The following is a 25874-nucleotide window of genomic DNA, read 5'->3' as shown; positions in this document are numbered from 1 at the left end:
TGCTCAAATAAGGGCGAAATATCTCGAGTTGCAACATAATAATGCACGAAAAGTTTGTTACTTATGTCGTAGGTGGCAAATTTGATGTCACCTAAACTTCACTCGTCCTAATAATAACTCACAAAAGGGCGCTTTGACCTCCAGACCCTCCAAATACATTCCAATCAAACCTAACCTAACCTCACCACTAACGGAGATGAGGCCATAATCAGTGTATGTCTCATGTTTCCACATTCGACAGTATCCATCATTTTCCTAATACCTACTCTATATCCTGATCCATTTATAACTTTCGGCAAAAAAATCAATAGTAAATGTACTCGTTACCTTCCGAAGATTTTTATATATAGTAACAACAAGGTAAACAGCGCTTATTTGACTATAACAAAGAGGTATTAATCACAATATATGCTTAGGTTCCGAAACTAAATAAAAAAAAATTTTAACGAAAACAACAAATTTGTTTTAATAAGAGCAACAAATTTGCTATGCCTATCGTTTCAACTTATACTATACACATCATGAAAAACATTAAGAATAAGTTAATTTCAGTACTCAATTTTATTCTAGAAAATTGATTTTGGTCAAGTCATTGTAATTAGTGGCTGAAATGACTTTTCTTGTCAGTAGGAAAAGCTAGAACCGTGGCTTCAATATTAATATAACTCCAAAATGGAATACTAAAAATAAGCATAGCAAATATGGTTAATGCGGTGTAGCGCCAATGACTAAGCTTTTGCAAGGAAAATAACAGACTGAACGAAGTGATTTAGACTGAACCTTCTTGTAACGCTAGAAATACAAACTTCCAGCTGTAGCAGTTCGTGAAAAATAAACTACATATACGTACAGTGAGCATCTGTATCGCACAGGTGGCTTGGAACAAGACATTTTTATGAGATTTCATTTACCCACGCACGAAGTCTGAGCAGTAAACGTTAGAAGTAACTTTACTTTGCTTCTTCTTTTTTTTTTTATCATTATTTTCGCTAAAACGGGCGCACCTACTCAGCAGAATAAGGGGTCCATCTGAGATCAAGAAAAAGCAGGGAAGAATCATTTAGGGGATAAATTGAAGAGACGAGTGACGACGGTCACTAAAGAGGTGAGCATATAACCTTGACAATAAGCAGGTGAATAACGCTGATCAAGAGTAAATCACCATAGGCCTAAATACGGCCAAAGTAAATATGTCTCAACGCGTCCTTTCGAGAAGGGAACCCAAACTAGGACCACGAGAGGATAAGGCACAGAGGTTGTTACAACCCAAGATGCAGCAGTATCGGTTATATGGGGACCACCGTGCATAAAGGAATAATAAATAGTTGTACATGTAATACAATCAACTAGGCAATAGGCAGATAGGAAGAGGGATAGGAACATCGCCAACTACCTCATAATTGAACCTTTTAAAATTCTAAGTAAACTGTGCTGGGTATTTAATGATGCCTATTTCCCTATATAATGCAAACAAACATTTACGCAAATTCTGATTAGAATGTATATTCATGTACACAACAAGAGACAGTATGAGGATTTTGGAGAGAGAGAGAGAGAGAGAGAGAGAGAGAGAGAGAGAGAGAGAGAGACCTACCACGCTCTGTTCACCGCTTTTAAACAGTCGTTCTGAAAACTCTCCAGATTCAAACGCATTTGCAGCACAGCAGTGGATCCTGTAGACGATGCTTAATCTTGAAAACGTAACAACCAATAAGAGCAAAAGGACACGATGCAATATCTCCAGCGTTAAGGAATACGCCGGACGCAACAAGATGCAGTTATGTCCTAAAATAACAACTGAAGTTAGCCTCTCATTTGCGCACCCACACACACACATATGTATACAAAATATATATACATATTATATATATATATATATATATATATATATATATATATATATATATATATATATATATATATTGTATATACGTATATATATAAATATATATACACATATGTATATATAGATATAGGGTATATACAGTAATATATATATATATACATATATATTTATTTATTTATGTATATGCATACACAAAACCAATAAATATACATATATACATAAAAATATATTTTAGGACATATATACAGTACATATATGTATAATATATCCAATATATATATATATACATTGTATATATTCAATATTATATTATATATGTATATATATATATATATATATATATATATATATATATATATATATATATATATATATATATATATATATATACACAGTATATGTTTGATTAACGCAACTCATTGCAACAGTCGTTGTTGGTGTTAAGCGAATGAGCAAACCAATACTTACGCATTAACTCAAGCAGATATTCTGTTCATAGCCCACTAATGATGTGTCGATATTTAACCAATTGTTATTTTTGAAGAAACTGGAAACCTTTGAAAACCCCTGAAACATTTGAGCTTTTACCAAAGAACTGATGCGGTTCTTCTGAACGTTTGTGAGTTGTGGCAGAGGAAGTTGTCAGTTGATCAGAGTTTATCACGGAAGATGATTCAGAGAGAAGCTTAACTATTCTGCCCCTACCGATGCTGGATGTGTTCGTACCAACGAGGAAAAAGTAAGTTTGACATATTTGTTTTACTAAAGCATATCTAGTCAATAAACTAATTAATGCTGAATACTAATTTGATAGTAGAAACACAATGATGCAACAGTGGTGAGGATAACCAGGGATAAATAATGATGAAATGCAGTTCACAGTGAACTAGAAATGACAAACAACAAGTTAAAAATGCGCCGAAGTTTCTGTACAGTCGTTACAGCGTATAATCAGGTCCACCGAAAATAGATCTATTTTTCGGTGGTCTCGGTATAATGCTGTATGAGCCGCGGCCCATGAAACTTTAACCACGGGCCGGTGGTGGCATATCCTATATCGTTGCCAGAAGCACGATTATGGTTAACTTTAACCTTGAATAAATTAAAAACTGCTGAGGCTAGAGGGCTGCAATTAACTATGTTTGATGATTGGAGGGTGGATGATCCAAATACCAATTTGCAGCCCTCTAGCCTCAGTAGTTTTTAAGATCTGAGGGCGGACAGAAAACGTGCGGACGGACAGATAATGCCGGAACAATAGCTTTCTTTTACAGAAAACTAAAAATTGATTTCGAAGGAATATTTGTCAATTTTTCTTCATATAATAATGGTGAAAACACATTTGAATTTTTGTTCGATTACTTTTAGCTCACCTGACCTAAAAACGCATGTAAGCTTTATTGACAAAGTTTTGTCCGTTCTTTGATCTAATTTGATTTGTTTGAAGAAACTGAGGTTGTCTGGCCAAGAACTGCGGCACTTTCGGCTGCTATTCAGAGCTTAAAACAGTGAAAAGAGGGAGTTGGAGTGGCTAGACAGCAAGATCAAGAGATCCAGGAAATAAAGACGAAGTACAAGGATCTGAAGGCGGAGCTAAGGAATGACAGTTAGAGATGTTGGACCGCAGGATAAAAAAAAAAAAAAAAAAAAAGGAAGCGTTAAAGCAGGCAAAGTAAAAAACCAAAAAGTGGATGCAGCTGGGAGATGAAGGAACGCTGCAAACACCCTTTAGTAATGCCTACAGTGCACCACGTGAGGTGCAATGGAGTCAGTAACCCCCTACAGGGATGTCTGTATGTAAAATTTCCATTTATGTTACTTCTGCTCCAGAACCACTAGATCAATTTTAACCAAACATGGCACAAAGCATCCTCGGATAGAGACTTTGAAAACACGTCCGCCGTCTTCTTAGACACCTTTTCACTTATGTATTAGGAAATAATTCACTTGTAGACTGATGCTGGACTTCCCCGTTGAATTTGTTCTTAAATGAAAGGTAAAAACCGGAAACCTGATAAAGTTTAAGTTGGACAGCTAAGCAGGAAGGGATCAAAAAGATCGAAAGAAAACTAAAAGGCAGAGAGACAGCAATGCAGTCGGGAGCTTGTCGGTCAATGCAAACGACTTCAAATACCGTCTTCCGTATGCCACCCAAGGCACACTGCAAGCGGTGATCTGCTCCCCCCCACCCGCTCCTCACACACAGGAATTTTCGATTCCTAAAATGAAAATCGCTGACCTCGTTTCATTTTTGCTGGTAATGTGCTGAGGCTACATCATGAAATCCTATGAAAAGAGGTTAAAAAACGCTTCGGTTATCGATGCTTGCTTATAATTCCGACAATATGATGACCCACATCATCAGTATTTTCATGTAAGCCAGACTGGCAACCTTATTTGATTCATTAGATACAATTTCTGCTTAAACATTAATACCGACCTATTTTCCCTTTTATTTTCACCCCACTTTCATTTGTTTTCTCTTTAATCTTGAAATGTTATCTTGTTCAATTTAGGTCATCGTTTTTTCCTCATTTTATTCAGCGTTATTGATTCTGAACCTAATTTCCTCATTTTATTCAGCGTTACTGATTCTGAACCTAATTTCTCATTTTATTCAGCGTTACTGATTTGAACCTAATTTCTCATTTTATTCAGCGTTACTGATTCTGAACCTAATTTCTCATTTTATTCAGCGTTACTGATTCTGAACCTAATTTCGCTCATTTTATTCAGCGTTACTGATTCTGAACCTAATTTCCTCATTTTATTCAGCGTTACTGATTCTGAACCTAATTTCCTCATTTTATTCAGCGTTACTGATTCTGAACCTAATTTCCTCATTTTATTCAGCGTTACTGATTCTGAACCTAATTTCCTCATTTTATTCAGCGTTACTGATTCTGAACCTAATTTGGGCTATTTGCTGCTGCATCTTTCAACACACAGCATTACCGATTTACTTCAAATTTAATTCTGAATACCTTTTATTTTTATTGTTACTTCTCGGTTTTGTATTCGCTTACCACTTCAGCCTCACATTTTCTCTTATCATTTCAATCTTCAATAAGTGGGGACATTTATTTGGAACAAACCTTCACAGAATGGAACACCACATGTGAAATAGGAATAAAATAACCACACTAAGAACTGAGAAGTCTACTAAGAAAACAAATGAGTACAGATGAACAAATAAACAACTGTGTGAGTAAGTAGCTGCTGAGAGATAAGACAGAAAAATATCAAAGCAAGACGGATGCCGTAACTCTAAACTATAAGACTAAGGTGATAAAGAAAGCTAGCTTGTGTAAGATGGCCAGTGGCTTAACTAACAACTCTCGTACGAAAAGGGATCCCATCTAAACATAACATATCTAGAAAGTTTACAGATTCAGGTTAACTGTATTGTGGCATAAAGACTAGCTTTCGGCTACTTTCGATGGAAGGACGACGACTGTCTTGTACCAACTACAATAGTTTTCCATCATTTTCGTTCACTTAGAAAATGGTTTTGCGAAACCAATAATTATAAAAAGTGCAAATCTCAGGGGAAAGTATCCTCAGTGTTGCAAGTATGGATACGAAAGTATCCTTTGGATACATTTTGATGTTGCTGGTACGTTTTTACGACGCTGGACGAAAGGATACGAATTTGAATAAAGAGGCCAAAAATGGATACGTTTTACTATTTTTTTTACAGAATTAGATACTTTTTACATCCACATGGTTGCAGTCATTACTTTTTTACAAAAAGTGAAAACCAATCAAAACTCATAAATACTACATCTAGTGCCACTCTTCAAAAAATTCCCTCAGCTTATTCATGAGTCACAATATGATGTGCGCAATATTGAATGGCGGTCACTTGCTTTTCATGAAGAATCATTGACTACTTCCAACAACCCCGCTGAGTTTTGGTGTTCAGTTCAAAAACTTAAAAGTAGTGATGGAACACTTTTGTTCCCAATTCTGTCAAAATTTATGTTGTGTCTTTTAGTTCTGCCTCATTCTTCTGTTGCAGTGGAGAGAATATTTTCTCAGGTCAAACTAATAAAGACAGACACAAGAAATAGGTTGAATACTGAATCAGTAAATGGACTGTTATTAAGCAAAGGCAACAGGGAAGCAGCTCATTGCTGTCAATGAGAGCCTAGTAATTTGATGATAAACTCTGCCCAAAATGTATTCAAGGAAGGATAAACAGTGAAGCATATGTAGCTGTATAGGCAGAAGACATAAGTTTGCATTTTTGTAGTTTTATATTTTTTGGTAGAGGTTTTCATATGATCGTATTGTGCAGTGTTAGTGTATTGCATGCAACTTCAATATATTTTTGTTCATACAAAGCATTAATAAATATAATATTTTTTGAAGATCTAACCAATAGTATAAGTTTCGCTCCAAATTTATAGTGTGCGACTGTACGTCACTGTACAATCACCATCACCAGGCAGCAGATAGCAACTTGGCTGCCAGCTGTAAGATGTCTACCAACAGGGTAAGAATTAAAGAATATTAATCAAAAAATTAAAAATACTTTTCTTAACCACATCCTCATTAACTATAACGCATTTTTTAAAGAGAATATATTGAATACAATTTGGATACTATTTCATATTATTTGGATACGTTTTGTACATTCTGGATACGTTTTTGGATACATTTATATTTTTCCCAATTGCAACACTGAGTATCCTATTCCCGTTTTTAACAAGGAAGGGGAAAGGCCCTCTTGAATCTGCTCACCCACAACTGGACAGGTTTTTTCAATATACCTTCTAACTTGTGTAAGTTTTGATCTAGTTTTCATATATCATGACTAACTTTCTGATTTACGATAGCCGGGACATTCATGAGTTAATGAATGACTGACATTCTGACGTATGCGGACAGAATGATACATAAATGTGTGTGTAAACAAGAAACAATACTCAGGTCTGTGGGGCTTTTGCCTCACGTTCCTTATGAGGTCGGCCTCGTTTTTTCCTTCTTTGCGATTTCAGATCCAGTGGCTTCAAGTCTTCTTCCAACTTTACCCTTTATGCAGTGCTGTTCTTACTTTCCAAAATTTACTTCTCATCTTATTAAATAACTACTATTTCATGAAATCATCTCTGCGCCATCTCTTCACCAGCCAGAATTTCACAACTTGAACATGAAAACTAGTGAGACAAACAACTTAATTTCCTCTTCAATTTATGTCCCGATACTTATTCCTGTCATATCCTAGTTTTCCTACTTATTCATGATAGTGGTTTCATTCTTTTGCTTTTAATTGTCAATCATTTCGTGTATCCTAGCATTCGCTCAGTCACCGCATGATATACATCTCTGCATCCCAGTGTCCTCAAGGCATCGCTTTATTCTATCCATGTATCCTGTCCGTGGACACTTATAAGCATCCTGTTTATCCCCTGGTCACTTTTATCTTCTTAATCATTATTTTTTGTCTCTGTCCTTTCGTTACGCAGTACTACTTTTTTTTTTTTTTAATGCGTTCATCCTTTCACTGCATTTGACAGGGACGCGAACCAACTCGCTAACTTTAGCCGCTTGCCTCTGTACCCTTCGTTAGCTCCGTTTGTTTCTCTCTGCGTTTTGTTCCGTTTATCAACCTTTCATGTTTGTCCCTACACCACAGCATCCTTTTATCTATTCACGTACCTTGATATTTATCCTCTTATTTATTCATTTATTCTAACATAACTTAACTCGCTATGGATATCTTTATTCCATAAATACGTTGCTTATTCTCGCATCGTTGTCTCTACTCTCGATTTGTTCATCAATTTAGCATTCTTTTCATATTCCTCTCATCTTTTTATATGATTTTTTCAGTTTTTTACGTCTGAATCTCCTTATCCATTCAAGATTCATCGTGCTTTGCAACAAATCTTTGTTACGCCTTTTTTTTTCGTTGCATTTTTTTGTTTGTGTGTTTGATTTATCTTGAGTACAAAGGAATCCTTCAAAACATATTACTTGATTATCCTATTGCTATTTTCATATCCTATCGTTTATCTCTGTACCAGTCTAATTAATGATAGAGTTGTGTTTTTATGAATGTACATTTTCATCTTTACGTCCTCTGGCGCCTTTTGTGCTATCTTTCGTCAGATAGTGATAATCATCTCTAACTCAAACCAACGAATGTGATAGGTCAAAGCTTATGCACGACTCAGGTTGACTAATGGGAATTTCAGGTGATCACTGAATCTCTGTTCACCTGTTTCCATTATTTCTGAAAGAGAAGTTATCGAAATCGAACAAAAGCCGCGTGGTTCCTAGCGGGATCATCAGAGGCCAACATTCTGCCAAGATACTGTTACCATCAACCCGCCTCTGCCTTCTCATGTACAACCCGCACATGAGAGCGTGAACAGTTTATATAATGAATTTTCCAGGTCAAACACGCGAAACGAAGGCAAATCTGCTGTTTCCACTTCCACAGCGAAGGCCACTACGTGAATTTGGAGAAAGAGGTGAAGAAAATAGTAGGTGAGATAAAGGGCGAAGCTATCTCCATCGAGAACACTGCTCGAAGGGAAGGGATCTTGCCTGCTGGAACTCCTAAGTCAGAAGTACCAACTGGCGAAGATCCGCCAGAAGGCTCTGACAAAGATGCTGTGGAAATGTCCGAAGGCAGGAAATAAAAGACGGTAACATAAATGAAATTCAGGAACAGAAAACTTCACCGAATAAATAGATACAGTGTCTAACCTGGCAATAACCTGAGCCTGGAAAGATATAGCTAGAGGGACGAAAAAGATAAAAGGGTAATTGTGAAAAAAGCTTTAATAAAAAAGTAAGAAATAATTATACAGGGACAGTAATATTGATGGCCTCTTATGCAGGCAATAAAATATAAATGCAGATTGGTACATCTTGAAAGTGACAATTAAAAATGACCAGGTGATATTCAATTATTTAAAAAGGGTAATATGATGAACGCACCAGTAACACACTTTGTTGAGCTAGCAGCTCTCAAAGAAGAGATATGGGGCAGATGGCTTTACTCTTTCAGTTACAAAACTGAGATAGTCAAGTTACGCTTTAAAAATTCAGTAATGCTAATAATGAGCTCAAGATGTTAAGAAACGACATAAAGTGAAAAGCAAGAGATGACGCAGAGGGATGATAAAAAAAAAGTGAGTCTTAAGAGGCCACAGATTAAATGAAAACGTTACGATAAACCACAGAAAATAGAAATTTTTGAATGCAGACAGAATGGACGAAAGCCATGACACATTCAAATATCTGAAAATCTTCTTTTACTCAATGCCAACAAAAACCGCCTTAATAAGAACCACTGAACGAACTGCCAACCTGCAAATGAAGCAATGTGTTACAGATCTTTTGTATAAAATAACGAGTATCATATAAAATCCGACGCCCATGCAACGAAAGCTCAGATTTCACATCCGCTTTGGAACTTCATGATATACGAGAATGTCTCTCTTGCCACACTAAACTTGGAACTCGCGTCGGGGGGAGAAAAATGCCCAGCGCGTTTCCCACTACCTTGCGCCAGAGGAGTGTTCAATGGAACTTTTTTAATCATATATCAAAGATCCGATAAACCATGACCGCTCTTTTCCTCTCTGCAACCGCTAAATCTCAGCGAAGAAATTTAATATTTCAACAAGAAAACTGAAGAGTGAGGCAGTAGTTTTTCATACCTTTGTTTTCACATTTGAATGCTGTTCGTCAAAAATCTTTATCACATACACATGGCACATGCTTATCAATTTTCCTTGGAGAAACGGCAAATAACGGAGAGAGAAGGAAAGTAATTTTTTGTGAAAGCTGTCGGCACAGATTTTCTTATATTCTTGTGTACAGATGGAAATGAAAATATTGAGCAAATTGTGTCATTTCATTTTCGTGTTAATAGTAAAATACGTAACTATGTAAGAACAGTGTCCTAAATCTTTCTTGATCCATATATGCAATGCCTATATTTGCATATCATATAGATTTCTCGTGCATAATTGAATTTATAAATTTTAAACTAATACATGCACGAGAGAGAGAGAGAGAGAGAGAGAGAGAGAGAGAGAGAGAGAGAGAGAGAGAGAGAGAGAGAAGTCCTACTGGTCGGATTCTTGTAGCGTTACGTGACGCACCTCAATATTGAACGGAAAACCAGTGATAACGCTGAACCCAAGCATCCTGCCACGGCTATCCTCAAAGCTGTTATATTACCAGTTGATAAACGTCCGACCAGCAAGGAGCCTGCTTTGAATTTTGCCGTATTTTCGGTGCTTTCACCTAAAAAACTCTTAAACACTTTCAAGAGACTTCAAAATATTGATAGTTTACAGCACAGGAGAACTTGCTAGCCATCTTTCAAGTCTTAAGAATTTTCTGTGCAAGAGAACATTCAGAGGATGTTTCAAAATCATACGAATAATGACACGATATTATTTAGCGACTGAAGTGAACAACTTTCAAGAGGATATTCTTGTAAAGCGTTGCCCATTTTTTGTGGTTGTAAAAATTGGAAAATAAATTGAGTAAATGACAGAAAATCTAAATAAGGAAAATGACTGTTGGCATACGAGAACGGTGACTAAGGAAGACCAAATAAAATATATGCCGACTATATAGTGTAATAGCGTAAAAAATATACCGAATTAAGTGAAAGGAAGTGAAAAGAATATAAAAAAGAAGTGACATTACAAAGGTGAAACAAAAATACGAAACCATCCAAAAAACATAAAATTTTAAAGAAAGTGATGAATGAAAAAGGATTTGATAATGCCCCATGTATAGCAATTAGACAAAAATTTAGAAGAGCGATATAAAAGCATTTGAAATTGTACGAAGATTAATAAAAAAATGACAAGAATTGCATTAAGCAAAGCGGAATAAGCTATTACGAAAAACAAGAATATATCAAATACACTTTTCTAGTGACTTTGCCGTCAGTGAAACAGAAGTAGAAGAGATAGTTGACCACATGAATGTTCAGAAAATAAGTGCACACAACTAAGCAGGCAAATATATAAGTGAATAATGGCCGGAACAGTTGCACATCTGACTTTGTTATTATTAAGCCTCCTGGTTATTCAGGGCCCAGATCACTGCACGAGTAGTATGTATATGATGCCAGTAACATGGCGCGTTTTGTTATTTCAATTTTTTTATGAAATGCTGTACTATCTGAGTAACAACAAAATCATGACAGTAAAATAACAGTAGCAATGACAGCAATAGGTGTGAAGACAACACTGGTTTTAAAACTAACACGCAACATTATCCTCTTGCACACCCCATCTCTCCCCATCCCCCAACAACCAATCACTTCCTACCCTTCCTTTTCCTTCTGAAACACTGCTTTAAAAAAAACATTCAAATGAATCATCACTGCATTTCCAAAGAGAGTTGCTTTCCGAGAGTTAGGAACATCTGAATAAAAGATACATTTTCTGAAACTTGGATTTTCAAAATCCAAGTTTCAGAAAAATGTATCTTTTATCTCTTAGGATCTTCCTAACTCTCGGAATTGCAACTCTCTTTGGAAATCTCAGTGATGATTCATTTGATGTTTTTTTCATTAACAAAGTAAAATTTGATCGGACATAAGACTTGTTTTGCGTTTATAAATACCTCAAGAAAAAACTGAACCCTGTCCTATTTTTCATAGTTGCACTTGAGGGCGAGTAACTTTAAATAAAAAGAGTAATGTAATTAAATAATTGTTTGCAAGTGAGACTAATGTAGATTTTAGCGTCTCTTTGGTCATTAATTATACTGGAGAGATAGGGGCATTCAGTGCACGCCTTTCAGTTATTTTGATTAATAGATTAAATTATCTGGGCAGCTAATTGTGGCTTTGATGCATCAGAGTTGCGACACTTAGTTATCTTATGCCGAATGGAGGCCACAAAATCAATCTTGTAGAGGTTTGGGCTGAGCCAAAGCCTCCTTAACAGTCTTTTGGGTTTGGATTCCTATATTCTGGGGGTACCATCATGCATAGTTTCCTCTCTTTTGTTTCGTAGATATACGTAACTGTTCATTACGACTAATTATCCATTTTCCTTCTTTCTTCCTTTTCGCTCTTAGAAGTGCTCGTTTTCCAGAGCAGGTGGTATTTCTTAGCCTAAACTCTAAAACCTTGGGCTGAGCCACTTCAGCGTCATTTCTAAAGAGCAAACAACTTTTCCGAACGCCTTGCTTTCGAAGACGCTTTCTGCCTGTAAATCATTATGTTATTTTTGATCTGATGGCGCTATTCACACCTCGATTCTTGTTTCAATTGTAAGCTTCGAGCAAGCTTCTTAGCTTTGCCGCCAAACCCAGGTTCGGCAGTAGCCAGTCACATTCCCATACTAATACATCCATCACCTGCCACGCCGTTCCAACAGCCTGCGCGGGCTGCCACGTGTAATGCATTCCATATGTCGTACTATAAAGAAATGTGGCATAGCCGCATAACGTCAGCTTAATTATAATCAACAATCATAATCAACAATAGCTAATCAGGTCATATGTGCATGAGTTTCCTTGCACAATGTCTTATCTATAGGGTCTGGCTCTCTGCTTGGAAATTTTTTTCCCATTTCTTTTGTTGTGTCATCATCTGGCACTTTTATTTAAATCACTAACAAAAATTATTATTAAACCGCTTGTTAAATTCTCTTTTCCAAAAACCAACTAATTTCAGACCGTCTTACTAGTCTTGCAAATTTTTCATGGAGTGGAAATTGCTTTTGACATGTGGATCTCACTAAAGTATAAAGTGAATTCTCTGGGTCTTAGAAAAAACTTTAGTTTTTATCTGTCAAGCTTTCATTATGGTTAGCACTTACGAGGGAGACAGCCAGTGAAGAAAGCCTTGGGAATCTGCTGATAATCCTACTCATTACAATTTCCCACTCACCCACCTCTCTCTCTCTCTCTCTCTCTCTCTCTCTCTCTCTCTCTCTCTCTCTCTCTCTTTCGTTAATTATCCGAATACCATATCTGACCCAATGAAGCGAAGCTTAATTCAGTTCAGTAATATTACGATAAATTTCTTTTTTGGATCACTTACACAAACTCGTTCAGCAACTCTATATCCCTTGGAGAGTATCAATATTCAACAATGCATTCTAATCACTAATTCACGCACAGAAGTAAATTTTCACCACTTGTTCACATTCGCATGAAATGAATGAATAAATGAATGAATTACGATTATAAGGTAGGTTAACTAGACCACAGATGAACACACCCGACTCTTATAAGACTGGCCAAATAACCGAATAAATAAAATAAGTAAACAAAAATAAATATTATCATTCCCTATATTTACAGGTTCTTCTACGTCTGTTCATACATGCAACATCAATGCAACAAAAGCGTCCCACTGTTGTTTTCGACTGATACCTAAGGTATTACGGGTAATATACGATGTTTTGTATTATACTATATTTTTATAATTATCAAGGTAACGATCCATCAGGTGAATGTAATCCATCATTATGATTGCCTCTCTCTCTCTCTCTCTCTCTCTCTCTCTCTCTCTCTCTCTCTCTCTCTCTCTCTCTCTCAAACCACTAATCGTATAGCATTTTTTTGTTGTCTTACGCTCTCTGGTATTCGTCGCCATTTTAGTAGCCATAAATCAGTCTTCGAATTTATATTGTACTTTGATTATTACCATAAGAAATATACAAAAAAGCGATGAGCATTGCAATGCATGTTTGATTAAAGTTGCGTCTTGCAGTATATTTTGTCCCTTTTCACTTGCACTTTCTAACGACAATAGAGGGGGTGGCTCCAGAAAGTGTAATAATCGCATTTTGGGGCGAGGTTCCTAACGACAAAAACCATCATCTACTTAATTCAGTACTTTGGGCAACCGAAGCGCAGTAGGTAACGGAATGTGCCCATTTCACTCCTTCCCGCCAGTGATCCGAAACCTCATCTTATGCCTGGGAAGGTGAGCATTCAAGCAAGTAGAATGTACTAATCCTGTTCATCTTTAGAGTGACCAACCCTGTCTCTCTCTTAAACAGAATTAAACACCATCCGTTTGCAAATTGACCCCACCCTCAAACTCTCACCCCCAGTACTCTTCAACCGTGCTGCAACTGCCTTTTCTGTCGTCTTATTTTTTTTTTTTTACATACTTCTTCGGCCAGTTGAAATCATTAATTACGAATTGCATAGTTTGGTGGATGTCTCTTTTCCTCTTATATAAATAATTGAAATTTTCTTCCTGCCTCTCTTTGCAGTGGTTTATAATCCTTTAACATGGAAAATCTACCACTTCTGTTTCAGTTTAACCAGATTCAATCTCTTTCTTCCTTTTTCTTCTTTTTCGGCCTGAGGCAGATGGCACTATAATTACCCATATAACATATATGAATTTTTGTGACAAACTTCAGCTCTCGATGAAGATTAGAACTAATGCTGTCAGAGTTGCAAGCCCGCAGCTTTACCGATCCCGCTACAAGAAAAAGCCTTTTTTTCTGTCAGTTGCAGAATTCACATACAACACGCGAAAAATTACTTATACAGTAATATCACCAATACTGACATGCGAGTTAACTTTCTATAAAGGTAAACATGATGCAAACAGCAGGCTGGCACATAAAATCCCAGACTTCCAGGTGAGGAAAATAAAGTAATGGGATCGGTAAAGTAAAGCTTACCAAGCAATAGCTTTCGGAGACATATATACAGTCTTTTTCATCAGGTATACCGATACGCTAAAGAGATAACAGCTACACTCAGGTATATATGTGCTCCTCTAACACACACACACACACACACACACACACACACACACACACACACATATATATATATATATATATATATATATATATATATATATATATATATATATATATATATATATATATATATATGTATACACATATGTAAGGTTTCAAACAAGTATATAAATCCGTGAGATGATAAAGGAAGTTATGGAATGGGATGACCACTAGTAGAATCATTGGGAAAACTTCCGTTAATCTGGGTGTCCAGGGTTATTTTTCAAGTGCCAGTTCTCAAAAATGCGTGCAATAATAAGTAAAATGATAGAAAGTATGGAAAAAAAACAGAGTAAAAACTGGCACCCACACAAAAGACTAACAAAAGCCCGTCGGCGAGGCCGGATGTGAGTTGCTGCGGATATCGAAATAATAGGTACGAAAGTAAATGCAATTTCTCGTATTTGTGATTTTCGTTCACATACTGAAAGCGATATACGATTGGATCATGAGTTCCATAGAAGTAGTGCATTATAAGTTCTAGAAGATTTGCTTGCCGCAATATGCAATAAATTACCATTTACATACACTTCTTGTAACTGGGAATCTTATATGATATAATATCCTTATTTGCAAATGTGCCTTTCTAAAGGCGTATAAATAGCCCTTCGTTGGCTGAGTCGGTTGAGCTTCAGACTGTCACTCGACGGGCCGGAGTTCAATTCCCCCGGCCGGCTGATGAAGAGTTAGAAGAATGTATTTCTGGTGATAGAAATTCATTGCTCGCTATAATGTGGTTCGGATTCCACAATAAACTGTAGGTCTCGTTGCTAAGTAACCAATTGGTTCTTGGTCACGTAAAATAAGTCTAATCCTTCGGGCCAGCCCTAGGAGAGCTGTTAATCAGCTCAGTGGTCTGATAAAACTAAGGTATACTTAACTTAAAGGCGCATAACGACTGCAAAATCCTGATGAACTCTCTGGAACGTGCAAGAGGTTTCAGCAGACGACTAGCCACATACGATAGCCTACTTGATTAGCTGTCTATAAATATTTTATTGAAAACAACTGTATGTACGAGTAGATCATGATACTATTCCCATCTCTTGCAACGGCCTTCAGAAATCTGCAACATCTTTTTTATTATTCTACTCTTCATACATAATTTCCACAAGTTCTTTCTCAGAAGAGCTTAAGCCTGCAGAAAGTGGCATGTTCAACTAGGGTCTAACTGTCTCCTACAGTGGGCAAGAAGACATTCTATATGATACCTAACCTTGAACTCTTACATATAGTTTTTTTTTTTTTTAAACACCAGCTTTAAGTCAGCAACATGGGTGGTAGAAGATATTTTGTGCCTGAATTAACATACTGTAATATCTAACTTTATAGATTTTTTTTAGCATGATATGTATTACATGTTATGATAGACTGAAGAAGTTTTCTATATCAATCGCTTTTCAACTAACGGATTGCCAGCAGGTGTCTTTCATTTGATTTTTCTTCACATTTTTAGCAAGGACAAAATATGACTAAATCGGAAAGGTGCCAGGCAGTCACCGGTATGAAGCCAATCTTCGTTAACTGCCAAGATAATACAGGTAAGATTTATTCGAATTCTCTTAAATGGCATAACTGGTAATTTTATTTTTATATGAACTACGATGAAACTTATGTAACTTGTATCACGTTTTACCTCTTATTGGAAGAATATAACCATGTTCAGGATTATCAAGAATCCCAAAAGTGTTTGTTTTAAGATTTCAGTGCAAATATCGGCTTAACATTAACCTGGATGAAGATCTGCTGGCTGGAAAACTTGCTTCTCTCCATGTCACTGGCCAATAATTCACTTACAACATGCTTCACCCTATTGAATTCTGGTACTAACAAAGAATTTAATGCGACACTTTGAAGCTCAAACGCAACATAGCCCCTTTTCCTACCTTCTTTTAAGGCAGAAGGAGAACAAAGGCCAAGATCATCATTTAGTGCGCGTTGCTAATGTACAAGATTAACAAACATTTACCGTTACAAGTTGGTTACGCTTTGAAAGATTTTGAAGATATTTTGGAATGGTTTATATCTAATCTATACAATAAAAACTATATAAATTAAGTTGTTAATATCCACGGAAAAATGAAGAAAAGGGAAACATCTTTTATCAGGATACAGATATGATCAACGGACGCAGACACACACACAAATATATATATATATATATATATATATATATATATATATATATATATATATATATATATATATATATAATTATATATATACGTATATATATGTATTTATGTACATATATAAATATAAACATATATATATATATATATATATATATATATATATATATATATATATATATATATATATATATATATATATATATATATATATATATATATATATATATATATGCAGAATCTACTGGTCACTTTTACCAGACACATATGTAATTCTTATAGCCACAATGCCCTCTAAACTTCTCGAATTCTTCGCGCTTTTTTGGATATGCTTGTAACTACAAAGCCGTAAGATCCAAACACAAGAAATTGAAGAGACTTTGATGCCCGGTCGCGGGAAACGAACCCGCATCACCATAATCACAAGGAGGTGACGTTGCCTCGACGGGGAATCAAAGTCTCTTCAATTTCTTGCGTTTGGATCTTACGGCTTTGTAGTTACAAGCATATCCAAAAAAGCGAGAAGAATTCGAGAAGTTAAGAGGGCAGTGTGGCTATTAGAATTACACACACACACACACACAAACACACACACACACATATATAAGTACATATATGTAAACATGTATTTATGCATATATACATATATATACATATATTTATACATCTATATATACACACATGTATATGTGTAATACTGTACATATATATATTGTGTGTATATATATGTATATACAGGTATATATATATATATATATATATATATATATATATATATATATATATATATATATATATATATATATATATATATATATATATATATATATATATATCAAGAAATGAGATACAGGTAAATAGTACAATATTGCTTCCACCCCAGTGCCTGATGTGAAAATCACCAAATGGTCAGGCATGAAGTTTGGGAACCCATAGCATACACTCATGTTGCAAAAACACGAGCAGAGGCGAAATAAGGTACTATCATGGAATTTTAATTGCGTGTAGACGTGAAACAAAAGAGGAAAGATGTTCCGTAATAAATGGATTTAGGGCGAGAAAGCCAGACGTTACAGCAATTAGTGAGACAAGAGAAAAACATCATCATTCAGGACTCCATTCACGCCTCTTGTGTGATTCAACAAGACTGCATCTACGTCTTCTCTCCATTTTGTGATTTACTTAATATTAATGCGTCTTTTGATATACTGTATGTATGCATGTATATATATATATATATATATATATATATATATATATATATATATATATATATATATATATATATATATATATATATATATATATATATGATTTTATGACCTTGCCATTGAATCATAAATTCTCAACTATCCCTCCTACCTCAGTGTCTTTAACCATAGCCCATATAATTTTCATCCTTTCCTTCTTTATATTTCTTTTTCACTTCCTTCTTATCTATGTCATTTGTCTTCATTATACTTACACAATTTCCCCTTCAATTTTAACCTTATTTAACTTGACTCTGCTTCACCCAATTAATAATCAGATATACTTAATAACCGGCTATATTTCCAATGACTGCTGTTCTCTTAGTTTCATTCAGTAACTTGTTCTTCCTTCTACTGTAATAACATATAATCTAACAAACAGTTTTCTCTTCCCAATTATACTTCTGGTCATTTTTCTTTGGAAATCATGCATTTTCAGTAATCATGGACCGTTCCAAACATGTTCCCACAAGACTTTGTGGTTACCCTGTTACTTCATATCTGCTTTTAAATCACCTGGCACAATTACCCTTTCATGTTTTCTTAGACCAGCCAGGAACAGAATCAGACTCTTCCAAAGTCATCCTCTTCAGTGCCATAGCTTTTCGTTCCTAGACCGATCTTACTTATGCAATATTCAAGAAACACATCTGTTCTCTTCCACTCGTCTCAAGATATTACCTGATATACGAACTCTATTGTTACCTAGCTCTAAATCTTTCAGCTACCCGAGCCACAATCACTCTTTGCCCATTCCATTTCCTAATAAACTGCCCTTTCAGCTCAGCAAGTGCAACGACATCCAGCTTTTTCTCTTTCACCATGTATTCAGAGATGCAGTTCTCGTTTGCACCACATCCGCAGTCATTCAAAACCTAAAGACTTAGTGCGTTGTTCTTTCTGTTGTTTTAGTGACATCAATACAAAGTGTGGGGGCACGAATCGCATTTTCCCGGTTTTTTGATGACTCACACTCCATAAATTGGCAAAAATTATTTTCTATTCTTTTCCAAGCATCCTGCACACAACAAGCCTCCGGAAAAGAAACTCATTTAAGGGGTATTTTCTCTGATCAAGGGGTCCACAACCCATTACTAGGCAGTCCTTTGCATTGAGGTACATTATATTATAATCTACAGTAATGGCACTTTCTAGGGCGGTGATTCTCAAACTGGGTGCCGTGGCACCTTGGGGTGCCACAGACAGTGCCTAGGGGTGCCGCAAGATTGTCATGAGTTTTGCCTTGGCTAGATCATCTCAATGAACATTTGTAAAAAAAAAAAAAAAAGAAAGTTTGCAGAAGTCTTCATATAATTATTGTCGGTGTGTCTACTCTAATTATGTTTATCTAATTCTTCTGATAAGCTCTTTGTTTGTACAGTATATTTCTGCATGTTCGGTGTTCTGACTTTGGTTTGAGTACGGATAATAATTTTATTAATTAAAATAAGAAGTTAATTCATGCGATACGGTGGGATGGTGAAGAAGGGGTGCCACGGTAATGATTGCATTAGCTAGGGTGCCATCTCTAAAAAAAGATTGAGAACCACTGTTCTAGGGCAACAATGTTCATGTTACCTCCAGATACACAATTCAGTGCTTAAGTTAACAGGAGCACCATGGACAGAACATTGGTCTCTTGCAGTGTCGGGTGAGGTTTGAACCACTGAGCTATACATACATACATACAACCATACATACATAAATACATACATCCACATATACATAAACAAACACACACACGTATACGTATATATATATATATATATATATATATATATATATATATATATATATATATATATATATATATATATATAAATACAAAGGAAAACAGCCATTCAAGTAATAAAATTTTTAATACAACCCCACATGATCGTCAACCTATGAGTAATTACAGTAATTGCAAAGGTGAGTGATCTGGGTAAAATAATGATAATAATAATAACATGCCACATGATGTGAATGGTAGCATTCCCGCCCACTAAGCAAGAGGTCCCAAGTTCGATTCCTGGTCTAGGGCAGCGCCGAATGGCAGTCTCGGTTAAGTACTTTGTCTGGTTCACTTTTAGTAGCGGTCGCAAACAGGCTTCAAAAGTGGAAGTTCACTTGAAAAGGTGTATTTTAAAATAATAATAATAATAATAATAATAATAATAATAATAATAATAATAATAATAATAATAATAATAATAATAATAATAATAATTATTATTATTATTATTATTATTATTATTATTATTAGTTATTATTATTATTATTATTATTGCTAAGAAATTCAAAATCTCTTGAAAAACAGTTGTGTAATAGAAATCCGCAATTTTATAGTAAACTGTATTGCTATGTAAAAGATAACAAAGACTTTCGAACACCGTTAAAATACTTCTAACGTAAACACTATGAGAAACACCGCTCAGGTGTTCGAAAGTCTTTGTTTTTATCTTTTACATAGTAATACAGTTTACTATATAATTGAGGATTTTTATTACACATTATTATTATTATTATTATTATTATTTATTATTATTATTATTATTATCAAATCAACAGAGCAGACGAAAGATCCAAGTCAGTGTCAACTGAAGCCCAAAGCAAACAGCCGAGTGATCAGAGACATCTTGGTGACGCTGCTCGTCGTGTCTCTTTTGCTGAATTCCTCCCTGGCAACTTACATCTTCTTCCTAAGGCGACATTACAAACAATCGACTTTTCTCGGGCAAGGTAAGATCTACCAGTGTCTTCGTGGCTCTGATTTGAATTTATGCTCTTTCTCTTTCCTGAGCGAGGCAGATCTACTCTCTGTTGTTGTGCCTTGTAGCCTAAACTTTTCGGGTACTGTTTAGAACAAAGTTAAAAAGTATCTTTTAGTTTTCTGTATAAGAAAACTATTGTGCCGGCTTTGTCTGTCCGTCCGCCCTCAGATGTTAAAAACTACTGAGGCTAGAGGGCTGCAAATTGGTATGTTGATCACCAACCCTCTAATCATCAAACATACCAAATTGCAGCCCTCCAGCCTTAGCAGTTTTTATCTTATTTAAGTTTAAATTTAGCCATAATCGTACTTCTGACAGCGCTGTAAGTACCAACAACTATGCCACCACCGGACCGTGGCTGAGTTTCATGGGCCGCGGGTATGAGTTTTATGGGTCGTGGCTGAGGCCACCATCGGACAGAAAACTCGATTGTTCTTCCGCGCATTTTTTACGTGTTTCAATGTAAGTGACGATAAGTCCATTTCTTGTTTTGAAAAAGAAACCTGGTTTAAAGCCTCACATAACATTGGGGTCGTCTTTTAACATTGAAACTTTTGACCTTCCTGTCTATAAATATGAAATACAAGACGATTTAATTTACTTATTATTTTCTGATCTAAGTGACTAACCTCCCATTCATTAACTGAGTCTGAAAAACAAATGAATCATCTGAATGACACGTACAAACTAATCAGCTGATTAAAACATTGTAAAGTCTAGCCTGATTAAGGATAAATTTAATAAATGAGTGACTGCTCAATGGAGTGTTTCTTTACTTGACTGACAAATTAACCGCATGACTGATACACTAATAGACTTTTCACTGGTTAACTGCCTCTATCCAACTCCGTTCGTTTCTCAGAAATGAAATCCTTTCTAATTATCCTTGAAGAAAACGAACAAAAATCATCGGTACATCTGGGGATGAAAAATTCTTTGGTTATTTCCTTTCGAATTTCAAAACTTCCGGTGGACAGAGCATCCAAACGCATTAAGAAACCGAAAAGTTAAGTTGCTTTCCTCACTGACAGACATCAATACGGTAAATGGGAGTAGTGAGCTCTACATGCCGCGAAAATTCGTAAACCGCCAGACGTTCTGCCCTGTTGGAATGGAATATAGAATTTAGGCCAGTGGCCAAGCCCTAGGACCTATGAGGTCATTCAGCGCTTAAAGGGAAACTAAGAGTAGAAAGGTGTAACAGGAGGAAAACCTCGCAGTTGCGCTATGAAACAATTGTTAGGATAGGGTGGCTAGCAAGATGGAAGAAAGAGAATATGAATGGAGATACAGTAAAGGGAATGAAAGGGGTTGCAGCTAGGGGCCGAAGGGACGCTACAAATAACCTTGAGTAGCGCCTACAGTGCACCTATAGTCTGTTTTTATTAGGGGTTCCGTAAAAAACCCGCATCCGATATCAAAATAACCTATTGTAAGCGCCGAGCAGCAAGGACAGCCAGTCGCGAATAAAGTCCATGATATTGCCTGCGGATATTAAGTGTTAGCTCCAGAATAAAAACAGACTATTAATCTTTTCCATCAGTCTGCTTCTAGCAGTTTATATATTGCACACCCTATAGTACTAACAGGAATATTATCTATATCTATATGCTTAGCTTGCGCGCTGAAATCAGATGAAGACCCCATAAATGCAAACACTGAAAAAAACGCCGTTCCCTCACATAATATCACTGCTTTCCTTAAAAAAAGAAAGAAAATTCAAGGTTAACTGTTAATACCTTAAATATACGAAAGAAAAAGTCAGTATTTCGGAATTTCAGTGCGTTAACGATACGTGTTGCTACTTAAGAGTGAGAACTAAGAGGCAGCGTGCTGTCAGAATGCTATGCAATTAACAGAAATAAGTTATAGCAGCAAGGCTAGCAAACAATTTATTCATAACATGATGGCACTTATTCAGTCTCAACATAACAAATTACTGAATCAAAAGTCAACTATAAAATCTGTGGGTTTTAACCCATATGTTAACCCATAGCAAACTGTCTTCCGAATACTATACTTTGTGAATTTTTGGAAAGCAAAATGCATAATTTACAATAATTTTAAGTCTTGTTATTCCACATAAATTTTTGTCTCTGTATTCACAGTTATTCAATTGTTGAAACGAGACTCAGTCTGCTCTCTTCTACTAGCAGCAATTTGTATACTTTTGAAATCTGCGTTATTTATTTCCAAATAACAACCGTCGATATTCCATGGCACTATTATTACCAGTTTTGATTTTATGAGACAATAATGAGGACGTAGATGGCGCGCGCAACCAAATTACCTCTGCAATTTTACACTCTTGTCCATAGCCCCTGTCCTTCCTGAATTTCTCCTTTCCTTCTAGCTGTAGTCTAAGATGCTTTTTAACTCTGAAGGTCCCCAGAACAGAATGTATATTGTCCAGAAAATATTGCTACCTTTGTTTTTCTCCATACTCTTCTTCTAGTCTGGATTTCACACTTACTAGATAGTTTCACTATATATATATATATATATATATATATATATATATATATATATATATATATATATATATATATATATATACAGTATATGTGTGTGTGTGGGTTTGTGCTTACGTGTGCATGCTGAACGCTTGTGTGGGTTATATATAACAATGCTGATGTCATGTTTTTGTTTCTTAGATTAACGATCCATTGTGGTTTTGCTATTGACAGTTGATATTTTTCCCAACAGAATCTGCGGCTGAACGCTTGTGTGGGTTATATATAACAATGCTGATGGCATGTTTTTGTTTCTTAGATTAACGATCCACTGTGGTTCTGCTATTGACAGTTGATATTTTTCCCAACAGAATCTGCGGCTTCAGCAGTACCTCCAGTTACCCATCATGGAAGCGACCACCTGTATCAAGAGATACCAAACCTCCATATCTATGAATCCCCACCTCCTCTTCCTCCGGCACTCCGAGCAGCGCCGTCCTACGCAAGCATCAACAGTGTCTACCAGAAATTTTCCGACGAGAAGGAAGAGGCAAAGGACGAGGGACCGCCGTCCGGTTCAGCGTCAAAACACAGAGATGACCATTATGTCGAACTGAGTCATGGATATGCTGAGCCTGCAGACGTGCAGCCCCTGGGAAAGAAGGAGGACTCTGCGCCACTGGTACGTTCTTCCGGAGATAAACCAAAAGAACCGAGTCACACAGAGTCAGACAATAGGTTCTCGAACGAAACAGAAACTTGTTCTGTACGGACGCACAGTCACAAACTTTCTGACGCCCCTGAATGTCACGATGACGTCATCAACTCGGAGGCTTAGCATAAGCGAATCACTCCTTGCAAGTGAAATGGATACTTGTATGCTCTGTTCTTCTCTCCTTTCATGTACATTCTCTTCTTTAGCAACGATTGTAACGTAGATGGCAACTTTCGTTCATGATCAAAGGAAGATGGTGGTGACGAAGAGCAAATCTATAATATTTTTCGGTTCCATGAGGGTCAAATAGGACATAGGAAAAAGTATGTTATAGGTAATATAGTCTTATGTTATAGGTAATATAGTCTCAGCCAGCTTCTGAGTGATTGTAAATCGAAAAAACGGTGCTGTACAGTATATTATTACCCTGAGATATTTTTGCATATACATCTTTTTCTCTTAATTAATGTTGAACATATGTTTATATGATTTTTTTTTCTGTGCTGCTTGTATATTATTGCTAATACTAAAGAGGAATGGAAAGGGATTAAACAATGATGCAGTCACCAACCACGCGTGTTTGCCCATGAGCGTATGCGTTACCTATATCAAGTAGCCTGTTACAAAGACAACAGCCGGCAAAAGAGGAATCTCAATTCAAAACCCACATTTATAAGTTGGTCCTGTTTAAGAAGAATAACGGTGTTTAATGGTACAAGGAGTTATAACAATAAGGGAAGAATGAGAGAAAATCAAAAGAAATGTGAAGAGAGGAGTGAATAAAAAAGAGAGAAGAGAAGTACGAGTAGATCTCGAAATGAAGCGCTTCCCAAAATGGTTGATTGGTTTCCGCAAGGAAAATAATTATGTGCTCATCGAACAAAGGTGGAAACTGATATTTAACAGGTGAATATTATTTGAAGTATTCAATGAATCATAACAATTATCGCTTATTATGAATAAGTATATTAGTAGCATATAAAGTCTGGGTTTGAAAACCCAATTACTAAGTAAAGTACAAAGTAATAAAAATAAAGGATTCATTGGCTTTTCATTAAAGCGACCAGAATATAACAGCAACCCAATTAGTAACCGTGTACGCCTTGAAAGTCTGGCTTTGCATGAAAACTAGGTTCAGCGGCTGTTTCTTTCTTTCTGCTGCCTAGCTTTGGAATTCCCTTCCTGCTTTTGTATTCCTGTCTGATACCTCTTCGTTTGACCGCTAAATCTATCGTTTTCTACCTAGTTAAGCCCTACCCATCTTTCTCTCTTTTCCTTCCGCTTTTTAGTTTTCTGTAAAAGAAATCTATTGAGATGGCTTTGTCTGTCCGTCCGCACTTTTTCTGTCCGCCCTCAGATCTTAAAAGCTACTGAGGCTAGGGGGCTGCAAATTAGTGTTGATCATCCACCCTCCAGTCATCAAACATACCAAATTGCAGCCCTCTAGCCTCAGTAGTTTTTATTTTATTTAAGCTTAAAGTTAGCCATAACCGTGCGTCTGGCAACGCTATAGGACAGGCCACCACCGGGCCATGGCTGAAAGTTTCATAGGCCACGGCTCATACCGCATTATACAGTACAGAAAACTCGATTGCGCCAAAGAAACTTTGGCTCATTTTTTACTTGTTTGCTCCAGGTCTGGGTTTGAAAATGGCATAGGATGCATGTATACAGTACACACACACACACACACACACACACACACACACACACACATATATATATAGATATATATAGCTGGGCATAGCTTTTATCATGGTTAGTTCCAATTAACTGCGAATGCGCATGTAAGATCCATTACTATAAAACATCCTTCCTTTGTCCGGTACCCTTTGTTTCTTATGGTAGTTTTCTACAAGGTGGCTTGTTGGTTGAGATCAAGCTCCTTTTACGCCAGCATGGAACTTGACTGAGGTGAGGCCCGGCAAGTGAGGTAAAGTGTTGAGGGATAT

The 25874-nt window shown here is 36.2% G+C and overlaps 1 protein-coding gene across 2 annotated transcripts; it reads left to right on the top strand.

Annotated features, from left to right (window-relative positions):
- The first annotated feature begins 10044 nt into the window (after positions 1-10044).
- LOC136838834 (uncharacterized) lies at positions 10045-24965 on the top strand. 2 transcript variants are annotated; one of them, XM_067104471.1, is made up of 5 exons: positions 10045-10943; positions 13151-13227; positions 16076-16160; positions 20552-20722; positions 23579-24965. In XM_067104471.1, exons 1-5 carry the CDS (start codon positions 10865-10867, stop codon positions 24043-24045), a joined length of 879 nt encoding a protein of 292 aa, XP_066960572.1. In that variant the 5' UTR covers positions 10045-10864; the 3' UTR covers positions 24046-24965. The 2 variants fall into 2 exon arrangements, with proteins under 2 accessions (XP_066960572.1, XP_066960573.1); XM_067104472.1 differs by lacking the exon at positions 13151-13227 and having other exon boundaries at positions 10050-10943.
- Positions 24966-25874: the final 909 nt, after the last annotated feature.

The sequence above is a fragment of the Macrobrachium rosenbergii genome, chromosome 5, assembly GCF_040412425.1.
Source record: "Macrobrachium rosenbergii isolate ZJJX-2024 chromosome 5, ASM4041242v1, whole genome shotgun sequence".
Classification (NCBI taxonomy): Eukaryota; Metazoa; Arthropoda; class Malacostraca; order Decapoda; family Palaemonidae; genus Macrobrachium; species Macrobrachium rosenbergii.
Note: the sequence above shows the minus strand (reverse complement) of the source record. Positions and strands in the feature narration are given on the sequence as shown.

What these genes read in the sequence shown, in the direction of transcription:
- LOC136838834 (XM_067104471.1), top strand. Translation starts at nt 10,865, where the DNA reads ATGGCCGGAACAGTTGCACATCTGACTTTGTTATTATTAAGCCTCCTG. An exon ending in TAACTGCCAAGATAATACAG is followed by an intron (nt 16,161 to 20,551) that starts GTAAGATTTATT and finishes TCAAATCAACAG; the next exon opens with AGCAGACGAAAGATCCAAGT. An exon ending in ATCGACTTTTCTCGGGCAAG is followed by an intron (nt 20,723 to 23,578) that starts GTAAGATCTACC and finishes TTTTCCCAACAG; the next exon opens with AATCTGCGGCTTCAGCAGTA.